This window comes from Bacillus rossius, chromosome 6 (genome assembly GCF_032445375.1).
Source record: "Bacillus rossius redtenbacheri isolate Brsri chromosome 6, Brsri_v3, whole genome shotgun sequence".
Taxonomy (NCBI): Eukaryota; Metazoa; Arthropoda; class Insecta; order Phasmatodea; family Bacillidae; genus Bacillus; species Bacillus rossius.
The window spans coordinates 20525860-20551658 of record NC_086334.1 but is presented as its reverse complement, the minus strand read 5'-3'; the positions used below and the strand labels follow the sequence as shown (position 1 = coordinate 20551658).

The 25799-nt window shown below is 36.6% G+C and overlaps 1 protein-coding gene across 5 annotated transcripts in view; it reads left to right on the top strand.

Annotated features, from left to right (window-relative positions):
• The first annotated feature begins 38 nt into the window (after window positions 1–38).
• LOC134532807 (DNA ligase 1) overlaps window positions 39–25799 on the top strand; it is a 44371-nt gene continuing 18610 nt past the window's right edge. Inside the window, exons 1-14 of one of the 5 annotated variants that reach the window (XM_063369685.1) lie at window positions 39–389; window positions 469–555; window positions 745–846; window positions 3980–4059; window positions 4906–5099; window positions 5856–5916; window positions 11787–11910; window positions 13351–13523; window positions 14609–14832; window positions 15593–15721; window positions 16634–16773; window positions 18339–18540; window positions 19956–20162; window positions 24449–24665. In XM_063369685.1, the coding sequence (XP_063225755.1) occupies window positions 370–389; window positions 469–555; window positions 745–846; window positions 3980–4059; window positions 4906–5099; window positions 5856–5916; window positions 11787–11910; window positions 13351–13523; window positions 14609–14832; window positions 15593–15721; window positions 16634–16773; window positions 18339–18540; window positions 19956–20162; window positions 24449–24665 (1960 nt within the window). In that variant the 5' untranslated portion in view covers window positions 39–369. The other 4 variants (XM_063369684.1, XM_063369686.1, XM_063369683.1 and 1 more) reach the window with 4 other exon arrangements.

Below are 25799 nucleotides of genomic sequence, written 5' to 3'. Positions count from 1 at the left end.
AATACAGTATGTTCGGTAAGGAGTTACGATTTGTAATAATTTAACCTCTCCGAAATCAAGAACAGATATTCATGTTATGGCTGTACTGTATGAAAGGCCATGAAATAGAAAAAACGTTTTGTGTTCGCGCCATATAAACATTTTCATTGTGGTTTTAGTGAATATTAATTCTTTCATGAAATTGTACGAACGCAATTTTGGTTAGAGAGCGTAATAAGTTGTTACATATATGTTTGTACGTTCATTTTTTTTTTCTCCAGACAATATCGGTGTAGCACGTAGGTTTATTAACTCTGTGTCCAAGAGTGATACCATCTTTAACGCGGGAAACTGTTTATTTTTGGATGTACAATTTTATTTTTAAGAATAATGTCACAGAAATCAATCACGTAAGTTATTTGATTAATTTTTTATCATAAATTATTTATTTATGTTTGTGATAAGTTATTTTGTAATATTTTGGAATAGGTCATTTTTCTCGCTGAAACCAGCTGGAAAAACCGAGCCGCCTGAAGACACTAGCAATGAAATTCTTACCTCGCCAGCAAGAAAAGGGTATGTGCTGCATAGTCATTAATTTTATAAGTAGCACATTATTATGTTAAGGACAATGTACTATTTTCGTGGTGTAAAAGCAGATTGTGCTATTAGATTGTGTTGCTCCTCTGCTTTGAATGACGTCCACTGTTTGTTGCTTTCGAACCCTTCGGTGACAAGACATGTTTCCATGTGGATGCTCAGTAGGAGTGGGGAGTCATCTGGCGAAGACTCGCCCATTCGAATGGTTTCTAAGAAACGGCAGAGGATCAAGAGTGACAGCGAAAGCAGTGATGACGCTCAGAACAAGTGAGTACCATTGTTATAAAAGTGGAAATTAAGTTAAAATTCAAAATAAACCTTTTCATACTCTGTTACCATTAGAGTTATAGGTAAATATGTATTGTACGGATTAGCGCCAAAAAAAATCGTACAAATATGAAATAACTTTCATTATATGCTATCTTACGTCCTCTCTTCAGAACCGCCTGCGGAGATAAAAAATTCCAATTACTTTAGGAGATATCGAATTTTTTAATCTTCATTTTTTGGCGATTTTTTTTAAAAAAAATTTAAAAATCCGAAAATACCTTTATTCTGTGCTCTTAAACTTCCTCTTTTCATTAAACCCGGCTGAGATAAGAAATTCCAAATACTTTTGGAGATATCGAATTTTTTAATTTTCATCCTGTGAACTCGTGCGGCGATAACGGTTGCTTGTTTACAAGTATCATTTTTTTTTTTTTTTTTGCGATGTTCCCAAACGGAGAAACCTAAGATGCACATAAAGTTCTGCCATTCCCGATTACACCCGAACAATTCACCTTCGGCCAACCTCGGGTTTATTTATTAATATTTCTGTGTTTATTTTAATGTAGCTATACTAACCTAACTAACCATCCAAATGGTTTTAAAGTGTTTTAATGTAGCTAACCTATCCGACCACTTTTAATATTTCAATTCATTTTTCCTGCGCAAAAATAAATAAATCCCGAGGTTGGCCGAAGGTGAATATTCGGGTGTAATCGGGAATGGCAGAACTTTATGTGGATCTTAGGACTCTCACGTGAACGAATACATCATGTAAAAAGAAACTTACGTGAGTTTATTCTGTTCATCCTTTTTCCCGGTTTGTTAGGTCAGGTCAGCTACATTATAAATACTTTAAAACTAAACAACCAATAAAATTAATTTTATTATTTTTAATGTCTGTTCAGTTTCAAAGTATTTATAATGTAGCTGACCTGACCTAATCTACCTTTGTCCCATTTTGTTAGGTCAGGTCAGTTACATTATAAATACTTAAAACTATACAACATGTAAAATAAATTGATATAATTTTTAATTTTGGTTTATTTTGAAGTATTTATAATGTAACTAACCTTACCTAATGGAAAATTTCTGTTATTTAGACATTCACGCGCACACGGCAAAATATAAAATGGCGACGGTCAAATTAATACACACGTCTGGTATAGCAAAATAAGAACGGCCATATCTCCAAATGTATTTGGAATTTTTTATCTCCGCAGGCGGTTCTGAAAAGAGGACGTAAGATAGCATATAATGAAAGTTATTTCATATTTGTAAGATTTTTTTTGGCGCTAATCCGTACAATACATATTTACCGAGTTATATTTTGTCTACAAATAGCACATTTATGATTGTGAAAACTTTACTGTTCATTATAATTTACACATGCATACAAGACACTGGCAAGATTGAATTTTCGATTTGGTGGATGGATGCTGAAAGTAGTTTTAAGCACGGTGTTAAAAGGTGTAAAATAATCTATGCTAGCATAAGTTAAGTTATCAAAAAAAAAATTTTTTTTTAGTGTTTTATTTTTAGAAAGATGTAAGTACATCTGAGAAGTATAAACTAATTCTCAGATTTGAGTGAATATCGCAAATAATCTCTCATTAATTGATTTAATAATGTATTACCTATCATACTATTTTTACCCGTGGCGGACCCTGTAAATATAACTTCAAAAAAAAAATTATAAGATTGTTTGTTTATGTAAACTAATTTATCAGTGACATACTTTCAAATCTGTTTATAATCTGTCAACTTTCTTTCAAGTGGGTTGTCTCAATTACTGGATTGCACATCGCTAATAGAAAAAATGTTGGCGGTTATGTAAGTTAGGTTTAAAATTTTAACAAGAAAGTCATTATATGACTTGCTTGTTCCCAAAGGGTTGGGGGGGTACTCCATCTTCAGAGAGCTCTTGGTGGCACAACAGAGTAGGCCTACTGCAGGTTTCTGCCACTGCTGTGTCACGTGCTGCACGGACTGGCAAGGTGCGATGTGGGGCAGCGAGATGGGTGAGGAGTATGTGGAGAGACGAGAAGGGGGAGATGCACAGACCATCGGTGATGATGGAGCAAGGGTGGGACACACTTCAAAGGAGAAGGAAAGTGGAAAGACTGGTGAATCTGTTTGAGTTGATTAAGGGGGAGGGGGCTGGTGAAAGGTGGGAGATAGGTTGAACAGAGGGGGTGTACAGGGAGGAGGGATCATGAGTGGAAGAGCCAGAGGGAGTGGAGACAAATGGAAAGAGGGAGGCAAGTATTCCTGGTGAGGACGGGGCAGCTGTGAGAGGAGGGAAGGACTTCAGGAATTGGGAGAACTTTGTAAGGGAGAACTCCTTGCCACTGGGCAAAAGCCCAATTTCAAGCTTACAATGAAGTGTTTGCTTACTCTCAACACTGATGTCTTTTCACTACCCATGCATTTTCTGTTTGGATTCTTTTGTCAGACAGCAGAGAACATTTTTGGTGTTACCTAGACAGATGTGGACATTTCTTTATTGAATTTAACTATTTTGCAACACTTTCATCCCTATCAAATTGTTACATCTGATATTGGAAATGACATGGACACAATATAATTGACTTGTTTACCATGGCATTTATTTTAGGTATATATAACTCAGAATGACCAAGTATTTGGCTTTATGGATGACTTTTTAATTTCTAAACAAAATGAATGTATTAATTAGCTAATAACTGGCTTTAATAAAATATCTTTTTTGGGTAAAAGAAGAATACACTAATGGTTTTTGAGTTTCTTTGATTTTTACGATGAGGGTTTGATGATTTCTGGGAACAACTATTTTGTGGGCTGAAGCTGCCTTAATATTACACATTTTTCTCTGCCCCTCCTTAGCTGTGGGTATTCACTGCTGTGCATTTGCAGTTTTTTTTTTGTCATCTGATAGATGTTGAAATGTTTTTTTTAGATTATTTAATTGCTTTCAGTTGTGTTTATACATTTTACAGTAATTTAGTAGGGACGTCACTTGTGTAATGCATTAATTACTGTTATTCATTTTGTTGCCTTTATTTGTCATCTGAAGTTGTATTGACTCCGGTAGTGTAAGTAGAATGCTCATATTTCACTGTGTTTCTTATAAGTATTTTTTTTTTTTTTTCAGCAAGACAAAATCTGGCAAGAAAAAGGTGTTTAACTCTGCCGTTAAATCACTAGCAAAGTTATCACCAGGAAAGAAGGAAGGTAGGCCCTTCAGAAACTGCATTAATTTAATTATTGATATGTTTCAAGTCTCAAAATGAATTACGGCTTAAATAATGATTTAAAAAAAAATCAATGGAATGACAGATTTTGTGGTGTTCAAGATAGGTTAGTTTATATTTAAATATAAGGTGAAAAATATGTGGTCTAAAATTTAAAGATAAGCTTCTCACACAGTTATAGTTGCAGATTTTTTTTAGCTCATCTTGTAAGACCCTATATAATAAACAGACTGTCTTCACTGATAAGTTGCAAATTTTTCTTCAACTTTAGAAAAAGAGGTGGGGATGCAGCCCCCCTGTTCCCTTCCCTTTTCATCCATCACTGTCCGAGAGTCCCAGGGATTGCGTTGTTTGGGTTTTTCTTAGATTCTGGTTTTAGTTTTTTGTATTATTTTTTTACCAGCATTATAGTAAGAACTTGCATGTGTAACCTACTTGTGTTTCTTAATATTTCATATTTCATTTGATTGTCACTACACCGATGGAAATGTTTATAAATTTTAATGTGTAAGGGAAGTTTACACAGCGGTCACAAATGAGTTAATGAACATGGCTTTTAGTTTTATTGTGACCACAAAAAAAGTACATACATTTTAGAAGGCTTTTTGTGGCACACATAATTAGATGGGTAATAAGCTGACTACAAACAGATTAAAATCTATTTTGATGCTTTGTTAGTTTTAGCTTAGCTACTTAAACGTTGTAGTTAGCTTTGTTGTTTAAGGTTTTTTTCTGTACAAAGTGTTGTGAAATTATTTATTTAGGTTTCACATTCTTCGAGACTGAAGATGGCAAGTAGGTTACCATTTTTATGTTACTGATTCAGTTACAGGTTCTGTAGGAAGTGTAAATGGTGTCAAGTTGGAAGTCGGAACAATCAAGGAAGAACCGTGCGTAGGAAGTCAAACAGAGAAACATGTAGAGGAAATAAAGAACGTGTTGGAGCCAGATGTTCTCATCAAAGAAGAATCAGGTGTTAAGCAAGAAGAAGGTGAAAAGGTGATGCCGAGTGAGGCTGAGGTGAGACGTGGCAACACTGCGACTATGAGAAAAAAACATGCTCGCTACGTTGTAAACACTTCCACTTTCATCAGAGGCAGTATTCGCTGCTTTTGTATGTCTTCTTTTACCTTTCCTTTCCCCTGAGTTTTATTTTGAATTTACATGGTTGTCAAAAGTTTGGGTTTAATGTTTGTGTAATTTAAAATGACATTTCCTTGAATGCCAATCATACTAATAAATTGTTACAAAGAGAGAGTGCAAGTTTGTAAGTAGTAAACGCCATACCACTTGGACAGGTTTCAAAAAATATTTTACTCTTATAAAGCTACATTCTAGATGGATTTTATTTTTATAAATTTATGTTTCCATTAGATACAGAAACTTTTGTAACTAAAACCGGAAGAAAGTGACCAAATTGATAGCTTTCTGGGATTACGTTGACTAAACTGTTACGATATATGACAGAATAATTGTGCCGTGTGAGTCTGCACTTGGTGTGCACATGAGTTTGAAATATGCTATCTTACACAGGATGAGTCTGAATTTGATCCATGAACTTCGGCTGCATGTTCATTACACGAAAAAATAACTTTGTAACATACATATGACTTATGGACATGGTTTAAAGTGCCTTTAAAGGCTGGTGTATGTCTTTGAAATACAACCTGTACAACTGGTTTATTGAAAATTAAAGATAAATTATTTAAGATGTAGTAACTCAGAGCAGCTGGCTAAATTTCTTACTTTTTGTATTGTTACATTGTGTTTTTTCAGGCTGACAAAAACCTTACCGATAAGAAACAGACGAGTGGCAAAACAGTTCACAGCTTTTTCTGTAAGTTTTCTGACAATCTGAATTGAATATATTGCATTTTAATCAAGGCTCTGTTTCTTTAAGTTGATAGATCAGTACGTAGTCAAATTATTGTTTATATTTATTTATTATTTGTAAAAATTGGTGGAAGATGTAAGAATGCTTAGAGTATACATCTGTCAAAAATGCATTACAATAATACAGTTTTCTTGCAAAACATATTTGAAATAAAAAATAACTGATGGCAAAGTACACAGTTTGCCATACAAAACAAAGGAAATTTTGTGCACCTATTTGTTTACAGAAAAAAAAGTTAACTGACAGATAAAACGAAAGTAATCTAATTCTGGCAGTGTTGCGCTATTTTATAATTTATACTCTTTCATAAACAAATATGAATGTGTGTGCTTTTTTTATGGCATTGTATTAAATTGAAAGAGTATACATAATACTCTCTGGTAGGTTCAGTAGGACTACTATTTCAATTCCATGTGTATAAAGCATGTTTTATTTAAAATAATGAAACAAATATGGCCTTTCAACCGTTTGTAGCTTCATTGAATATATATATATAATGTATAGAAGTCGCGAGCCCAGGTTAAATTTTCTGGCCGGTTTCGCAGAAGAATAGTTGTAGTAGGAAGCTCCGTCGCAGCGATCACTTCAATCGCTGGGTATCGACAGTGCATGCCCCTAGTGGTCTTAGGACGTACTAGGTTAACCAGCCAGTCACCCTCCCATATACGGGAAGCTGGTATCAGCACCGTTCGGCGACCTTGACGATAAGTATTCCTTACCACTGCCTTTGAGAGCCATGAAACCCTGGGAGAAGACAGTCACTGGGTTCACTGTATGGAGGGATTGTGTACCCTAGTAATGTGAAAATTAGCTCCTAAGAACTTTGTATCAGGCCTACAGTCAGTGTTGAGTTTAATTTAATAGTTAAATACCTACTTATTTGAACTTTATTTTGCATTGATAATTTTATAATGTCAAACTTTCTGAAGGGTAAGAAATGTGCGTACACGGGTTGTCATAATTCGAGGATCAGTTCACGAGGCATATCAATGTTCCGTTTTTCAGTTTAAAATGACAGGGAAGTGGTGAATTATAACTTGCCAATTTTGTTTTTTATTATTTATGTATCAGTTCTGTACCGTGTAAAAAAATGGATGAGAGTATGCGAGGAAAGTCCTAATTATTTAATATGAATTAGTAAAGAATTATTTTCTTTTATATTTAAAATATCCGCATTTTAATTACTTAAAAAAACTAATTAGATTACAACAACCACATATTTTTAATATCATCATTTTGACTAAAACTGAGTGAACGCTAGTTAATTTTCGATGTAAGTTTTAATAAACGTAAAGTTTTAGCCAAGTATTACCCACGTCGTCTGTTTCACATAAAATGCATTTGTTTGGCAAGCGTTTCAACAAAATTTTTAAGATAGATTGCAAAATGTGCTTAATAAATAACTAAACAATTAATTATTTTTGAGTAGATAGACTGCAGCTGCATTAGTATTTTTTTTGTGTATTACTTTCCAATATTAAGATGTTAGTAGCTTAATGATCGTTGTCAAAAAACGTCATGGGAAAAATTTTGCGTTTATTTACCAGAGAACATACTTTGTAACTGGATTAGTGTAAGAAAAAAAAAGTTCGAACTTTAGTTTTATACAAAAATAAAAACAAAAACGTGGTAAAAATTGGTCCACACAACCACCTCAGTACTTTTTTTAAGTAGATAAAACTGTTTAAAATGTATTGAAATCTATCGTTATTACCTACGTTATGAACAATGTAAATTCTAAAATATTTTATTATGTATCCAGAAAAAAAATTAACATGGAAGACTCATATTGAGATTCTAAAATGTAGGTACTCATTTAAACACGAGGTGTTATAGACTTCTAGCCCAGTCAAAGTATATTATGAGCTCAAATTCATTCCTCTGTTTATGATTTTGTGTTACAATTATTCAGTGGTCTGCACGGAATGTCTCATCAACAGTCATGATAAATAGGAAATGATAATGTAATTGACATATTTTGGGCAAATAGATGAATAAGTACCACTTGTCGGCTATATGACTGTTTAGTAAGAATACACCATTAAGAACAAAGTCAGCGTTCTCCAAGTCCAAATTCTCCCTTGTCACCTAAAACATGTACAGGTTTGATTTCTTGGTTTTGTGTATCCCAGCTTCGTCAAAGAGAGCTAAATGATATGGAGCCAACTCATACTGCATACACATGATCAAGTCATCCTATTTTTCTTCACTTATCGTTATCCTCTGGGAAACTAACAAATGATAATGACAATTGAAAGTAATAGTGTAGCTAATATTCGTCAGCAGAGGCAGCTTGATCTTTTCGTGACAAAGCTTGATTAGAATTTTTTCAACATTACTCTGTATTGATTGCTTGCCAATTACTAAAGCATTGAAAAGGTAACTGTGGCAGCCCCTACTAGTCCAGTTGCTATAGACATGATTTGTTGTGATCCAGGAAATGGTGGGTGATTATCAAGCTAAGCAGAGATCTTATAATAATCTGTGGCATCCCTACTTCTTCGAGATTGTCAGAAATCAAGTTGTTCAAAGATATAAAATGAATACCGCATAACTCTTCAATGATGAACAGATGCAGTTGCAGTCATCCCCAAGGTCCACTCGCTCAAGAACTTGTCAGTGAATCCTCGTCCTTGTGTGAGGCTTCCAACAATTTTCATGTTACGCATTTAAGTCTGTTCGGTGGTCTGTCTGACCAAACGCTGTCAGTTCTTTTCTTTGAGAAGTAACCGTGATATGCAAAAATGTTGAATTCTGGGGTCATCATGGACTCTAGCTTAAACATGTCTTGTAAAGTCAAGTGACAGCATTTGGTATATAAGAGGCACGGTTTACAAATATATAGGTCAGTTGCTATAGGAAAAAGGTTTGAGATAAAAAAAAAACATTTTTTAAGTGGACTATCTCAAACAATATTGGAGATATGAAATAAAGTGAAAAAAATATTTTATAGGATTTTTATTGCTCTTTTATTTATTATTAAAAAGTTTTCTTTTAAGGTTAATCATTTACGAGATATTTCTTTAAAAATCAAAAACAAAGCCTTTTTTTTATAATTCTTTCTAGTTTCTGACTCTACCTCACTTCCTATTCATCAGAACTTTTGATTTTAATTCCCCTGGACACTACTTAATACGTGTAAAGTGTAACAAAAATATCGGATTTAATTTGACTACAAGCAAAATTTTAGCATATTTTGACTGGAATATTCCTTCATTAGAACTATTGCTAGTTCGAAAGCTTTCAATAAACGTTTCTGACAAGTAATCTCAGTCCTGACATGACGGTTGATTATTCCTCTGTTTTTTACACAATCATATTTTTACATATTTCACGGATGCTGAAACAAACACGTACATTTTCTAACGAGTCATTGATTTATACGTGTCAGTGATTGCACGTAAGTCGTTTGCTAAAGCTTGACAATGAAATATTTTACATTAGTTAATGTTTTAAAAAAGAGTACTTAATAATGGGATTATTTCACTTAACGTATAAAACATATACGTAACATATAACTTGGGACAATAAAATAATAGTTTTGTCTTTTGTTAAATGTTATTAGATGGCATTGTGCATGTTTCGTATTAAGAATGTACGGGAGTAAAAGTTACAAAATTTTTATACGCAATGGAAGAGTTTTATATACTAGTATTTAGAATTTACATAATTCTTTGAAATTTATTTTGTACTCTATTTTCTTTTTGTTTTGTTTTTTAAGTTGTTAAGTGATATTGAAATTTATTGTGCATATACATATAATATATAGTAAATACAACTGTGGTACATGGGAACATGCACAATTACAATTTCGCTCAAAATTATTGGGCCTCATTTAACAACAGTCTGTTTCACTTAAGGTGGCTTTAAATTACATTTATTGCAACGGCTTAAGTCTTTAGCCGCTGAATATTTTACTGTAAAATAAACAAAAATATTAATACATGATTAGCTAGTTTTGCACTACATGAATATGTGTTACTTTGGTTTATTGCTTCACAAATTCTTAATGCTTTACATAATTCATATGTCAAAGTCTCGAATTTCGTTGTACGACCTGTCAAAAATCTCACCTACTATGATAGAATGATTATGTGGCTTTTTTACATTGAAAGTTTTTGTGCATGTAAATAAACTCTTAAAACAACTCTAGAATACAGAGAAATGTTTTTCGCAAGGGTTTTATACACCAACTTAACTCAAAGTTACTGGGCCCTCATTATTTTGAAATTATAAAGATGATAAAATAGTACGTATAATCATTTCTTTTTGGTATTTTTATTTTACTTCCACACATTTTGAATTTTTTTTATGTGACTTGTAATGCAATTTAATGCACTGTGTTGTATAATGCTCCTGAAGGAGAATTTACAAACCAACCTTACTTCTGAAAAGTATAGGTAGTAAATATTTTTAAAATTTTCTATAAACTTTTTTTTTAGATCTAGCCATACTAATAAAATATTAATTTATCACTGCAAAATAATATTCACTGCACATATGCAAACATAAATAATATGTATGTACATGTCTACTGTTTAGTTATTTCTTTAACATACAATTTTTTTTTTCGATAAAAATGAGTTTCTTGTTTACTAAAGTTTACTAAAGTTTTTATGAATGTATGACTAAGTTTGTGGACAGATTTACACTGATCTACCATTTATATAACAGTTTCCGGTATTTTATAATTTCCGCTTTGCATACATTTGGTTGAATTCATATTAAAGTGGATTCTTTGAGGCACTTTAATTAATTAGGTGAATAAAATATTTATTTATATCCAATTGGACCAATTTTTATTCAAATACTATAACTATTACACCATCTGGAATCAAACACCAATGAATTACTGATTTATGTGGCTGTTTTTAAATAATTGTGTAATATTTCAAGAAATTATTTTTTGCTTTCGGTTCTTTAAACAAAATACATTTGTGTTAAATATATTTACACACATTTTTGACGAGCATAACCTCTCGCCTTGTCAATGCGCTGGTTCTCCACACAGCAACGGAAACAAAATACAAAAGATTGAGAGAGAGAGAGAGAGACAGAGACAGAGATAATACACGTGCGACCTTGAGACAAGCGATGCTATAGTGTTCTAGCGTGGGAGACACTAACCACGAGTGCCTTCTTTTCGAAAGCAGAGCTGTCTGGCTTGGGAGCTTCCAACTACCTCAGTTTGAATTCCAAAACCAGCAGAATAAATTGTATCCCCTCGCGACTTCTATACGTTATATATATTCAAAGGTAGCTTTAAACTGCTTGTAGATATTACAATGAGTGATTTTTTTCAGTGCTATTTTCTATTAAAATAAGATACAATTATTTAAATATTTTATGTAAAATATAAAAAAAAACATTTTTAAAATATCAAGGCACCTAAAAATACTTAACAAAAATTGTAGAATTTTTTTGAAAAAAAAAAAAAAATCGGTTCTATTTTTTTTTTAACTTATGAGTTTATGACTATCAAAATATATTTTAATTATAAAACTGCATTTACTACCACAATAGAGCAAAACTGTTTTATGAGTTGTGTTTTGATCACAAAGAACCTATTGTTTGGCTCCTGGCACATTAATTTCTATTTCCTAAAGGTATTAATAAAAAAACGTGTCCGTAAGGCATGGGCAGCACCGCGAAAGATTAAGAGAAGTTGTCAGGTCCCCACATTTTGTGAGACACAAATTTAGTGAAGTAAATTAATTAAAAAAAAAAAATTCCTACATTTTTAACTATAAATTTTATTTATTTTTTAAAAAATTTTATGCTGCCTGTTATGATTCCACTTTGTTCTGTGCTAGCACGACAGAAGTCCGGAGCTCAGTCAGCAGGGGATGAGACCAACAAAGACAAGCCTGCCAACTATGACCCCAGCAAAACTAACTACCATCCTATTGAAGATGCTACGTGGGCCCATGGAGAGAAGTTAGTCACTTTAGATTCACCGCATCAGACTAGTTTATTGGTTTCTTTTTATAGTTGGTTGGAATATGTAGTATTAGTATTTAGCAGGATCTGCAAATCCTTATTAAAAGTCAAACACTTGCGTGGTGCATGTTATTTGTTCATTTAAGATGTCAGATTTACATGCTCTTAAAGCTCAGTTTATGAAAGGATATTATATATCAGCTTGATTCTTTCATATCTCTGTATTATGGAGTGTCATCATCCTGTTTCACATGCATGAAACTGGGTGTGTGTGCGTTTTTGGCCTGAACATAGCTATTAATGGATTTATGCTCTACGTCCCTACGTTAGCTCAGTAGAGCAGTTCCACACAGTTGATCCTGGTTGCTCGTCAGAGACACGACCAGCTTGAGTATGAGGTGTGGAAGAACTCTGTGGAAAACATTAATCCGCCTCAATTGTTATCAGTCTGGGAGCATGCAGTTCCTCTGGTGTGTGTAAGGCGGGCTTCACCCTAAACACTGTACACGTGAGAGGGTACTTACGGGTTGTAAAGAGCATTACATGAGTCTGTCACCTGTTATTACATTCGTCATCCACCCCGTACATCTCTCTACCCAGTGGTTTGGCACTGTCGTGTATACCCCTGAGACCGGGGATGGGCGCCTACGTTAGCCACCAGGCATGGTAACGATACCCGTGGGCTGGAGTCGCAGTGAGCGTGCACAGCAACCAGTGAACTCCGAGCTCGTCTTTTGGTTGCACATACATTTGAACGTCCTGACGCCCTAAACGTCTGTGCTCTGTGGTGCCCCTGTCTGTGGCATCTAGGTCATTGCTTTGAATCTGGGGCACATCAGAAGGTGAGCTCGGAGTCTACTTATAACATAAGGCACATAGTCGCATATTAAATATAGGTAGTTGGAGACAGTCCACTTAATTCTAATGAAATTTATTCTCTGAAAAGGTTTTATATTATGTAGTTGTTTATGTTCAGTCAATTATAATCAGCCTTCTAGAACTGTACTATTTTTCTAATGTTTTTCTGTTTTGTTTTGTTGTAATTTTTTTTTGTGTTTCGATTTTGTTAACGTTATTAACTGTTTGGTCACTGTCCCATTAACTACACCTGTATTTGCGTAATTTTTATATTTGTCTATTTGTGTGAATGTTGTGCCATCTCTTAATTGTTTACCAAACTTTTTGTAGGCATATTACAAATAAATAAATATTTCTAAAATAAAAATCAGTACGCTCCTATGAATAGTATATCTATTTTATATTATGTCTTTTTGCTTATCATATGTAAAAATAATTCTTTGTTATAAAAAATTTGTAAGGTAATGGTTCACTAAGTATTGTTAGTGACCCTGTGTACCACGCTTGGAATTTTGTCGCCTTTGTGTTACGTGATGTAGAATAGGAAATGTGACAGTTGTGTTTGTGTTTGCCCACCAGGGTGCCATACAGGGCCCTGGCTCGAACCTTGGAGAAAATAGAGAACATCAGTGCTCGGCTGAAGATCATAGACATCTTGGCAAACTACTTCCGGTCTGTGATGATCCTGAGCCCGGACGACCTCCTGCCCAGCTTATACCTCTGCCTGAACAAGCTCGCACCCGCCTATGAAGGTGAGAGTAGTCCGAACGCCTCCTTACGGGACACTTTAGCCTTGAGGGTTCCTTGGAAAGTCTGTTTTCAACAATGCGTGCCAGTTCTGTTGACCTTCGGAATAGTTGCAAGTATCCTTCCTAGTGATAGATCAAATCCCAATTTTCTCAACTCCAAATCTCAAATTTGAATCACTAAGAGTACTTCAGATCTACCCTTATAATCTGAATGTATGTTTCAAGGGTCAGTATTTAAACAATGTACAATAAATGTTTGATTGCCTTATTGACTGAAATGAATTGCAGCTACTACCTAAAGTCACACCTTTAAGGAGTATTGGAACAGTGCTAACTTTCCTTTGCTTGACCCACATTACCATTCTCTTATAACCCATACGTACCTTTATCACTTTTATCGCAGTCTGCAAAGTTGGCTGCCTAATCCTTCTAGTCAGAATAACCATTTTTGAAGAGGTTGTATCATGTAAACAAAAAACCACATACATTACTATCTTTTAATTCCTGCTTTCATTTGTTACGTTGGAGTCACAGTGTTTTATCAGTCATGCCACTTGTCTCCCAGTTCTGATTCCAATCCAAAAAATCTTATCTAAATTTTTGCTGGTGGGAACTACTTTGGATGTTCTGGGTGACTTCAGGTCACAAAAGTCACCAAAAAGTTCCTAGATCAGCAATGGTGTTGAAAGTTTAATTTCAGTTTAAACTTCAATTTCAAACAATATTTTGTTAACAAACATGATGCCTCACTTCAATTTATAGTCACATGTGGAAATTTATCTCTGAAAGTGTTTTAACTTTCTAACTTAAAAATCAGTATATTCTTGCAAATTTTAGAAAATTTGTATTGGATGTGCTCATGTTTCATTTTGGTTATGTAATATGTACATGTATCTAGATTTAAAACTTACCCTTTAGTAAATATAACTTGTAAGAAAATTTTGGTTTAACAATTATTTGTAGACATCCTTATGTTTCTGTAAAGAGGAATGAATGTTAATTCAAGTCTGTGTGTTTCCACTGTTCTGTCTCCACTCTGCAGTACGCTCTAGGGTCGTGTTCCCTCGAGACAGGCAGTTTGGTTGCAGGGCTGGAGCTGGGCGTGGCGGAGACGACGCTCGTGAGGGCCATAGCGCAGTGCACGGGGCGGACGCTGGCACAGGTGAAGGCAGACGCCGCGGAGTTGGGGGACCTGGGCCTGGTGGCGGAGCGCAGCCGCTCCACGCAGCGCGTCATGTTCCAGCCGGGCCCGCTCTCCGTGCCCGGGGTCTTCCGCAAGCTCAGGGAAATAGCTCTCATGACGGGGCAGGCCGTGAGTGGAGAACTCAGATGTGTACCTACCGGGACCAAATTACAGTTTTTGATCCGGCACGTTCCGGACTTCGACTTGGTCGGATTAGAGATCTGAACCGGATTACCGAACTTCGATATAGTTTTAACTGTAATGCAATGTGTGATAGTGTGAACTGTAACCCGTTATAAAACACGAAACACTGTGTAAAAATGAAAATCGACAAAAATGATAAACTCCGAGCAAACCAAAAATGCCGGCAGAGCAGTAATGCAACCTGGCAGCCAAGGTAAACAGCCAGATTTGTCCAGAAAAACTCTTAACACGAGCGGCTTGAATGTGTCAAATCACAAAATGCTTGATTAAGACCTTTTATTGTTTTAAAATGTAAGGAAATCTTTCTTCTTTAATTTAAAAGGTAGTGTTCTTAGCAGCAAATTAATTTTATTTTATCTAAGTAGTGATTGTTTAAAGTTGCACATAGGTATTAATTGCGTATGATGCAATGATGACAGGAGTTTAGCTACGAACACCACATGGCAGCGATAATTTAATGTAATAGAATCATAAATTCCTTGTTAGCCAAAAATGTTGCTTATAACATTGCTGTGTGCATTGTAGTTTTATGAGAATTTTAAATTCAAATTACAAATTTAGGCACAATACACCTATAAAATATTCTACTGTGTGTGAATGCAACCCATTCGTGAGGGCTGGCATAGGTACATGTATTGTGTTTGCCGTACGTAATTGTGTTTAGAGAACAGAAATGTGCTTGCAGTCGATGGGGAAGAAAGTGAACATGATCCAGGCGTTGTTCGTGGCGTGCAAGGACTGCGAGGCTCGCTATCTGATCCGCTCACTCGCTGGGAAGCTGCGGATCGGCCTGGCGGAGCAGTCTGTGCTACAGGTGGGTCACTCTCATCCTGTCCTCTCCTTTTATACATGTTCATCATCATTGTACTGTGAAAGCTCTTAATACGGCAGTTCGGGACTACTACCTTGCCGGATTTGTGATTTTCCCTGATTAGGGAGTGCTTATATACCCTAGAACTCCAATTTTATGTATGCCCACGGTTCAAAGGATTGCACTTATATAATCGCTACCCTCTCATAATCATATAACCATTTCTCCCCTCCCTTTCCTTTTTCCAAAGAATAATAATATTGTTTTACTTTTTGAACCAAATTTATGTTGTGTTCTTTGTATGTATTTGTTCGTTATAAATAATATACGCCATTAAATATTAAATACTATTAATGCAACAGAAAAAAACACCTACGGCTACAGCATATAAACATGGAATGCACGCTCGTCCCTCGTCTGCCCTGTGCCGCTGGGCCAATCTGCCGCTCGCTCGCCGGCCGCCCTCCACCACACTGCTTGTGTCTCTCTCGTAGCAAGCATGCAATAGTCCAGTCAAATAATAACTGCTGTACGCAGAGTCTAAACCCAGAATAAACTGCCTGCCTGACTAAACCAGAGAAAGAGTTGGTTCAGATATAACTGTAGGTCCTGTAGGTGTGGTTGCCTGGTTAACATATCAGAAAAGTATCAGAAGTTTTACTTTTTGGCATTATAATGAAAATATATGTGCGGGGTAAAAGACACAAGAGATTTTGTCCATTCTGCATGATGGAGTCAAAATTAAATCTGTGGAGCGTGGAAAGAAAGGGGTGATTGAATCACTATATCAGTATTGTTTCAATAATGAGCAGTTAAGAACTTGTGTGAAATGGTGGACTGTAGCAGATCAAAGCTAGATAGCGCACTACTAGTACAGTTTACGTGAGAGTGAGTGATGAGAGTGTGCTCATCCAGGCCCTGGCGGTGGCTTGCGTCACGACGCCTCCAGGTCAGTCGTTTCCTCCGGAGGTGCTGAACGCCAGCAAGACGATGTCTGCAGACAAGTTCAAGTCGTGCCTGGAGGAAGTGGCCCTCACCATCAAGACCACTTACTGGTGAGGGGTGAGGCCTCAGTCCGTGTAGTCGGCTCTGCACTCCAATCCACTTAGAACAATCCATTACTCACCACTGATTCACTGTCGGGACTCACGGTTTGATTCCTTGTTCAGTCTGGGATTTTGTTAGAGGTGGACAAGTTGGCAAATTTTGGAGTTGATTTGAGTCGAGTCGAGCCAAGCCGAGCTCAGTATTTATGCCTTCGTCAATTCCAGACTTTCTTCTTTTTAGTTGAGTCAAGCTCAAGTAGTTGCTGAAGGTTTTTTTTTAAGGTGTAGAGTATTAACATGAATTAGGCTTTAATATTAAGGGTTAAAATAAGCAATGCTTGTATAAACTTATTAGTACAGATATCATTTTGGTCAATTTTGAAATTAGTTCCTCATTGGTACTAAGTCTGATAAATCAATGAAATAAATTGTTTCAGCATCTATGTTTAATACTATTTGTTTTGACTTATTTAGGAATCGTACTTTCAGAAAATGGCATGAATTGCAGGAAAAAACAAATATTAAGAGCTAAGAAATAAGAAAGTAAATATAAAGTTTCCTTTAAAATTATTTCATAAAAGTGGTACATGCACAATTTTAGGTTCGTTGCACAAGTCAAATATGTAGTGTCTCGTCCTGTCTTGTACCTGCAATAAACAAAAATTTTCGAATCTTTGTTCATCTCTAGATTTTAAACTTGAGGAAAATTTATTTTTTACATTCAGGACTAGATGTGTTGAATTTCATCTTTGTACTGCAAAAGGCAATGGTGAACCACTGCAGGATCACTCCATCTCAGGTGCATTACTATTTTCACCTGGTGACACTGCTCTCATAATGAAGCAAGTCATCGCTGTCATGTTGATTTATAAAAAATTTTAAGTGTTAGAATTTATTTCAAATTTTTGTAAGAAGAGTATATTTTCTTGTTTTTATAAATTATATTGTAAAGTTATAAAATGTGTACTATTTTTGAAAATGATTTATTGCAGGACATCCTAGTTACATTTTGTCTTGTTTGTAGTTGGTTTTATTGTAAATGGCTTGAATTTTAGATATACTGTGGAGACAAACCTTTGTAAAGGGAGAATAGGGCAAGCAACAAAGATAACAATTTTTGCAGCATCATATTACTATTAGTTATAATTCTTTAAAAGCCACAAACAGTTAAGTAAAAGTATTGCCCCCGTGTCTTTTATCTAGTTTACTGGTAAGTTCGATTCTCAGTTTGCGAAAACTTGTACATCTCGAGTAGGAATTACTTAATCCAAAATAATCGAGACTATTGTAAAGCCAGATTAGCTTTTTTTTGCTGGATTTTGGGACGTCAATAAAGTTTTCAAGGGAATGCCAAGTGTGAAAATGTTAAATGTATCCTGCCAGGAAATAGGGAACATAGGAGTAAACTTTGAGCGAACTTAAAACACTGGTAGGGCAATTAAAGTGATTTAGCGGTCAAGTTCGACATACGGAATGCTCTCTAGAAAGCCGAATGCAAGCTGCTGTATTTTGGAGTGTGTCGCTGTAGTGTCGACTGTGTATGCACGCACGACCGACCGTGCTGTTGGTCGCAGCGAGTGCCCGAACTACGACGCGATGGTGCCGGTGCTGCTGCGCGAGGGTGTGGCGGCGCTCCCCCAGCACTGCCGCATCACGCCTGGGGTCCCCCTTCGGCCCATGCTGGCGCACCCCACCAAGGGCGTGCACGAGGTGCTGCAGCGCTTTGAGGGACTCACCTTCACCTGCGAGTGGAAGTACGACGGCGAGCGAGCACAGGTGCCGCCTCCCCTCGGGAATATTTCAAACTTCAAGCATCATACCTGATACTGATTCATATTCAATACAATTTCAAATACTTATGCTTCAAAATAATGAATATACATCGGTATTCAAATTGTATTGAAGCTATTTCATATCACCTTGTTAAATCATCAAATTTGAGGTTAAGCATAATAGTTTTACAATAAAAAAATGTGACCATCACAGATTAACTTTAAATATATTAGTAATTCATAACTGCCCAAAGTTTATTTCATTATTAGCCTAGTGAACAGCAAGACTGCTAAGTTCAGACTGGCGGCTGTGTTACAGAAAGTATTTTTGATAAGTTGAAAACCAGGCAAACTAACTTTAAGCATTTTGCAACCACTGAAAGAATAAATTCCTAAAATTTGTAAGCATACTTCATTTACAGTAGTAATTAAGACCTTCAAGTATTTGTTCAAATCAGGGATGGATTGATTCCACATTTCTTCGATTCTGATTCTAACTTATAATTTTACTTTCTTTCTGAAAGAAATTATGGAAATTCACACAGTGGATTAACCTAAGTGTAACACTTAAGTTTAAATATACGTACATTTTCTGAAAAATTTACATTTGAAAAGCTTGCAAGCATTGATTGATTGATTGATTGATTAATTGATTAATTGTAGTATTTCTGTTACCCCACTCCCCTTCATCTTTAAAGACACCAAAACCATAATTGCACCTAATAATTAAATAATCATGGTTTAGTGAAAGTTGGTATATGAAGAAATCACAAGGAATGATATATCAAATATTCGTAAGCAACAAAATATTAGTTACTTCAAAGTTTCGAAGTGTTAATATTCGAGGTTGAATCAAATACAAACAATAAACTATTCGTATTCATATTCAAAAATTCTAATATTCGCACATGTGTATTACCTTTGAATATATATACTGTATAGAAGTCGCCAGCCCAGGTTAAAATTTCTAATACGGTTTGAGGTAGTTGGTTAATTCACCGCCGCAATCGCCACCATCTCTAGGGCGAACTCTTCAACTCTTCAAACACCCCTTCCCCACCCTCCCTCAAACAAGCGTTGTCCTCCACCCACCCTCTGCCCCATCTTTCATCCCTACAGTTTTGTAACGCACAACCCCCCATTGAACGACCTTGAGCTGCAGTGATTGTGGAGGCGGGGGGAGGGGGGGAATGATAGCGGGCGACAGTGCTGCACTCTAACATGTAATTAACAACCTAAGACGATACAGGGTGTTACGGGAGTGCCCTGCAGCGGTGAAGTTCCCAAGCTGCTCATCATACGCTCCTGAAAAACGTAGAGTAAATCCTATCCACTCGCGACTTCTATACAGTATATATATTCAAAGGTATTACTAATTCATTGACTTGTCAGAGTGAACTAAGCCACGTGCGTGTGCAGATCCACCTGGCAGAGGACGGCCAGGTGAGCGTGTACAGTCGCAACCAGGAGAACAACACCAGCAAGTACCCAGACATTGTCGCGCGACTGTCCAGTGCGGTGGGGGACAAGGTCTCCTCGTGCATCCTCGACACGGAGGCCGTGGCGTGGGACCGCCAGACCGGCCAGATCCTGCCCTTCCAAGTCCTCAGCACCAGGAAGAGAAAGGCAAGGCGTGAGAGCCACCCTTCTTAACTCATTAAGGCTCGTTTGCACATGCCATTTTGGTGTTATACTATTCTTTGAGAGCTTTTCCTGTAAATTTATCTTGTGTATTATGTGTAAGATTACGTAATAGCGGTATAAAGTCACCAAAGTGTTCATAATTATGATTACACACGAGACCTTTTACAGCTCATGAATAACTAAAATATTTTGCCTAGCAACAAATGCAGTAGAGCTATCGAAATGGGGTTACAGGCAGGGCCGTAGCCAGGTTTTTGAGAAGAAGGGGTCCAGAATAAACATTATATAATTTTTTTATGAGTAAATATTCATAGAGACCCCGAAAAATGGTGAAGCGCGAAATCACGAAATAACGCGAAAATTTGATACTTTAAACGATTTTTGCGACTTTCCTTTGATTTCGACATAGTCGCGAAATTCACGAATTTTCACACGAAATTCATGCATTTTTGCGCGAAATTCATGCTTTTTCACACAAGATAAATGCCCTTATGTCGCAAGTTCTATTTATTTACGCCATCATAAATATAGGCGTGAAATAAACATAGACTGAAAGACTAGTCCCGTGATGATATCTTCGTTTTGACACGTTACTGAAATCCACGTATTTTTATTACTCTGTTTACAAGAAGTAAATATTGCCATCGCAAATGAAAAAAAAATGTAACAAATGTCAACAATCGATATGTGCGCACTACCAACATAACAAAATTGACTGTCCACAGTTTTCGTGTTTTGGGAGGGATGAGCTAGCCTTGAAGAATGTTAACGAGAGGGGAGGGATGGGTGAGCTTATACGTCATGAAGCCGTTGCTGCCAGCCAGCCGGGCGAGCTTCGTGTGCGCCCACTCGCGTTGCAGAACCTACAGCTGCCATATTTTTAAAGGAAATGTCCCATTATTTTTTTGTTATTCTTACTTGAACATTATTGGAAGTATTAAAGCCGACACAAAAATATGCTGTGTGTTAATATTAACAGATTTTAATGATCTTTCATTTCGTATTTTTGAATTTTTTTTCTTTCTGATTTTCACATTTTGGTCAAAATGTCCAATTTTTTTTGACGGTTCCCGAGAATGTATTCGTAAAATCACTGCTTCGTTAAATCCGGGGTTCGTGACATCGGGGTTCTAGTGTATTTAACTACGGCAAGCAGAAAACGTACATGTAAACTAACACATATTTTCTTTAGAGGTGGCCTGTAGGGCGACGGACTTGTTATGAAGGTTGAAGTGGGTTTAAAGCAAATCCGTCTAGCATTGTGAGTGACAGCATCCTGCCATTGTACGGCAGGTTATAGGGGGAAAAGTTAAATCTGAACCGTCTCTCTTATCTCTGCGCGCATAGGCTGCCTTCCCCTTTACCGCCCCTTAGCGCAACGACAGTGTCTGGAGGGGAAAGCGTGGCGACCCCTCCAAATCAAGGTGATGGAGTGTCAGCCCGTCTTACACGAACGCGACACAAGGGTTATAACACATGAACTGCATCATGTAATCACAACTGGAAAATACACTACATCGTTAACCCATGTCCAAATCATTCAAACAGATACATATTTACAAAAATATATCAAGTTAACAGAACATCAGTGTGCTAACAGTCACGCTATTTGTTTGCAGTCATAAAAAACCTCTCTGTAAAAAAAATTATATTATCATAAACAAAAATACTGCATGTGTTAAATTACTCTTTCTTTGAAGGCTTTGTTATCAAATTATCATTTGGTTAAGGGTTCTGTAAAAATAGCATTTTATTAAAGGTAAAATACAGAACATTTGTGTTTTGTCACTACTTTTTTCGTCACTAATGTTCGACGCAAAACCGCGTGTTGATTTTAGATACATAATTTTAAGATGCTAACGTAATATTTTAATAGTTAGATAGTTATTATAGTATGTTATTTACCTAATCTGAGTCTGATGTAAAGCTGGCATTTTCCGTTTCACTAGAGGAATCTTCGTCTGTAGATTCTTCAAGATTAACAATAATCTTATCTATTTCAGTATCTAATAACCTATCACTGTTCCAGTATTCATTCTCGATTTTTTCCACATGCCGGCAGCATTCTTTCCATTGCTCTTTAGAGTAGCTACTAAACAGCTGTTCACATGTCTTCTTGTCTTCGAGTGAGGATATTTCTTCGCACACTTGTCCTTTAATATATCCCCACACTAACTCAATCGGATTGAGGTCCGGATGATAGAGTGGAAGCCTGATTACTTCGTGGGAGTTCATTTTAATCATTTCGTCAATTTTGTAAGTGGGCACTTGTTTCGCAAGTAATAGCAGGTTGGCTTTTGTTAGGTCAGAGGAGAAAGTTACGTTGTTTATTTTTAGCCACTCTTGAATCACTTGTTTGGTGTTAGCGGAAGTTGGCTTCTTATTTGTCTGTACATTGTGATAACTTGCATTGTCGAGAACAATGACTGAGTTTTCAGGCAAATTTGGAAGCAGTTTATTTTTAACCCATTTTGAAAAGTTTTCGAAATTCATGTCATTATGATAATCTCCCGTTTTTTTGTTTTGACCGGAATATCAACAATGCATTCTGTACAAATCCCTCCTCTCCTCCTGCATTCACAATTATTAAACGCTGGCCTTTTCCGATTGGCTCTGTAACACCCAGCTCATTGCCCGATTGCCAACAAGAACTAACGCTGTGGGTAGCATGATGTACGTTTCATCTACATAAACGATTGAACGACCATCGTTTCGAAACTTGCACATTTCTTGTAGGAAACGCCCCCTCCATGCTGCTATATCAGGCTTCTCAATCAAAATCCTTCTCCTTGACTGACACTTCGTCCAACGGAATCCCAGTCTCTTTAACAGTTTTCTCAAAAATTCTTTACTGCAGTCCAAAACACCATCATCTCGCAAAGCCGTCTTTAATTTATTTAAAGTTGGAACAGTTTTCCTGACAGTGTAAAATTAATGCACTTTTCTCCACACAGCACCACACGTAAAATCGTCGACTTCTAACCGGTTTTTGCGTTCTTTTTTTTTTGCCAGTAGGTGTTGAAAAGTTCAGACCAATTTTACTTTTTACTTTACCCTGAGCCAAAATCCTATTTACCGTTGATTCACACACACCCGTCGCAGCACTTGTCGCTTCAGTAACATTGTATTTTAAACCGTACAGCAACTTCTTTCCTTTCAGATGCACGCAACGTTGTATACAATTTCACGCGCCTGTCCTCGCAAGGGTCGTCCTGGAATAAGGTTCGACTTAATTCCCGAGGTTGATGGGATAGGCTCGCTTGTTGTACCGTGTAACCTAGATCCCGGCATGACGCGCTGACGCAATCCTCACGCAGCTGAGTGAAGTGCGTAACTGATCCCCTCCACTTCCCCTGGCGGTTATCACGTGACGGTAGTGTGCGTCACGCCACGAATTGGGGTCTGCGCAGGTTCACAAGTATCTTGCCGGGCTATAGCAAGTAGTGGTTTGGAAAGGGGGGGGGGGGGTGGAAATGAACTGAAAATTTCGGAAAACATCTATTACGACCCCCCCCCCCCCCCTTCCCTATATTAAGACCCTATTCCTGGGAACCGTGAGGGGTCGTTTCAGAGAGGTTTGACATTGATTCAAACCTACATTCTTCTCTTTGCAAGTGCCTGAATGCATATATTGCTTGTGGATGTCATTATATAAATGCCCTGCTTCCATTAGTCGACATGGTGTTAACAGGATGCAAAAATCTCTATAAAATATATTAATTGTGCTGTAAGTCACAAAACAGCCTTTCTATAAGATCGCTATTCACCATATAATCTTCCCTCTATTAACGAATGAAGCAAATAATTGTTAAGGAAAAAGAAACATAGATCATTTGTTAATTCGCCACATTATTAATTGGTTGCCTTGAATATAGTGGTACGTGGCCATTGTACTCTCATGGAAATAAAAATTCACGTAAAATGAAAATTGAATGATGCCGTAATTTATTCGACTCGTTCCTCCAAAAATGCGGGACGGGTGTATAGTAGTAGCAATAATAAGGCAGACGTACTTCATTTAATGAACGCACTCAAAATACCACACACATTGAACATTAAAATTGTTGTCTTCGTGATAATCTTCGATAGTAGTACAAGAATTTATGCTCAAATTCGTTGGAAAGTTAACATTATAATTTACATTAATAACAGACTTTTCATAACATATAACGTAGTTGAGTCTGTTGTGTGTTCGTGACCGGAAAGACTGCTGAACGGTGTGTGTTCACGGGAATGGAAGTTGAGCGTGGTCGTTGTTGGTTTGGCAGGACGCGAGCGAGGCGGAGATCAAGGTGCAGGTGTGCGTGTTCGTGTTCGACCTGCTGTACCTGAACGGGGAGCCCCTGGTGCGAAGGCCCCTGCTGGAGCGCCGACGCCTGCTCAGGGAGCACTTCAGGGAGGTCCCGGGAGAGGCCCTGTTCGCCACCAGCCTCGACACCTCCGCCATGGAGCAGGTGCAGGACTTCCTGGAGGAGGCCGTCCGCGGTAACATGCTGCTACTCAACAATGAGTTGTGTTATGTGTGTGTGTGTATATATATATGTATTCCTATAAAAGTATTACTGAGTTGTGTTATGTGTGTATGTATGTATGCATATGTATGTGTGTGTATATGTATGTATATATAAATATTTATGTGTGTGTGTGTATGTGTATATATATATATATATATATATATATATATATATATATATTAATATATATATATAATGGGTCTGCGAGCAGAGGATTTTCACTTCGAGTCAAGCTCAAGCAAGTTTGCTAAAATACTCGCGAGTATCGAGTCGAGTTCGAGGTTTTTTTTTAAAGTTTATTGCACATAAATTTACTGTGATGGAGAAATAAAATGTGAGAACTTTTGAGAAAAATATGGAAATAAAAAAAGAAACCATTATCATTGTTAGACTACTAAATAAATAGACCTACATTAGAGGTCTGTGAGCCTAAGAATTTTACTTTGAGCCAAGCTCGAGCGAGCCTACTTGAAAGTTCTCGAAGCTTGAGCTTTTGTGGTACAGTTACACTTTTGGGAAATTATTTTTTCCTTAAACTTAGTAGGTATAATGTTTGAATAAAGTATTAAAATGAAGTGGGCTTATTAATTTTGGGTAACTATTTACAGAGTGCATTTATAATTTGCACTGCTAGGAAAAAAAACATTTTTGCCATTGAATCTAACCTGTTTCCATTGGTTCATTAGTAACTGATATCATCCAACTAACATAACCACAGTTTACAAGTATATGTTTGTGTAAATGTATCTTATCTTTGGAATAATTTCATCATTGTCAACTTTTCTGGAGTCCTTACTGAGCTTCAACAAACTGAGCACCAAAAATCTTGTTGTTTGAAAAGTACATTCACATTGTTTCAAGATTTCCACTTTTCGGCACAAAAATTCTGAGAGAGATTGTTGTCATAGAGTATTAAATTCTGTTCATCAATCTATCATGCAGAAAAATAATTTGTTCTGCACGTTCAGGAGTTAAATTAGCTCTATGATTGGAGATGGTGTTTACAGCAGAAGAGAAGTGTCTCTTTCTGGCAACCTGTGTGGCTGGAATGCTTTAGTAAAATTGTTTAACCTCAAAATTAGTGTCAAATATCTGTAACTTGTCA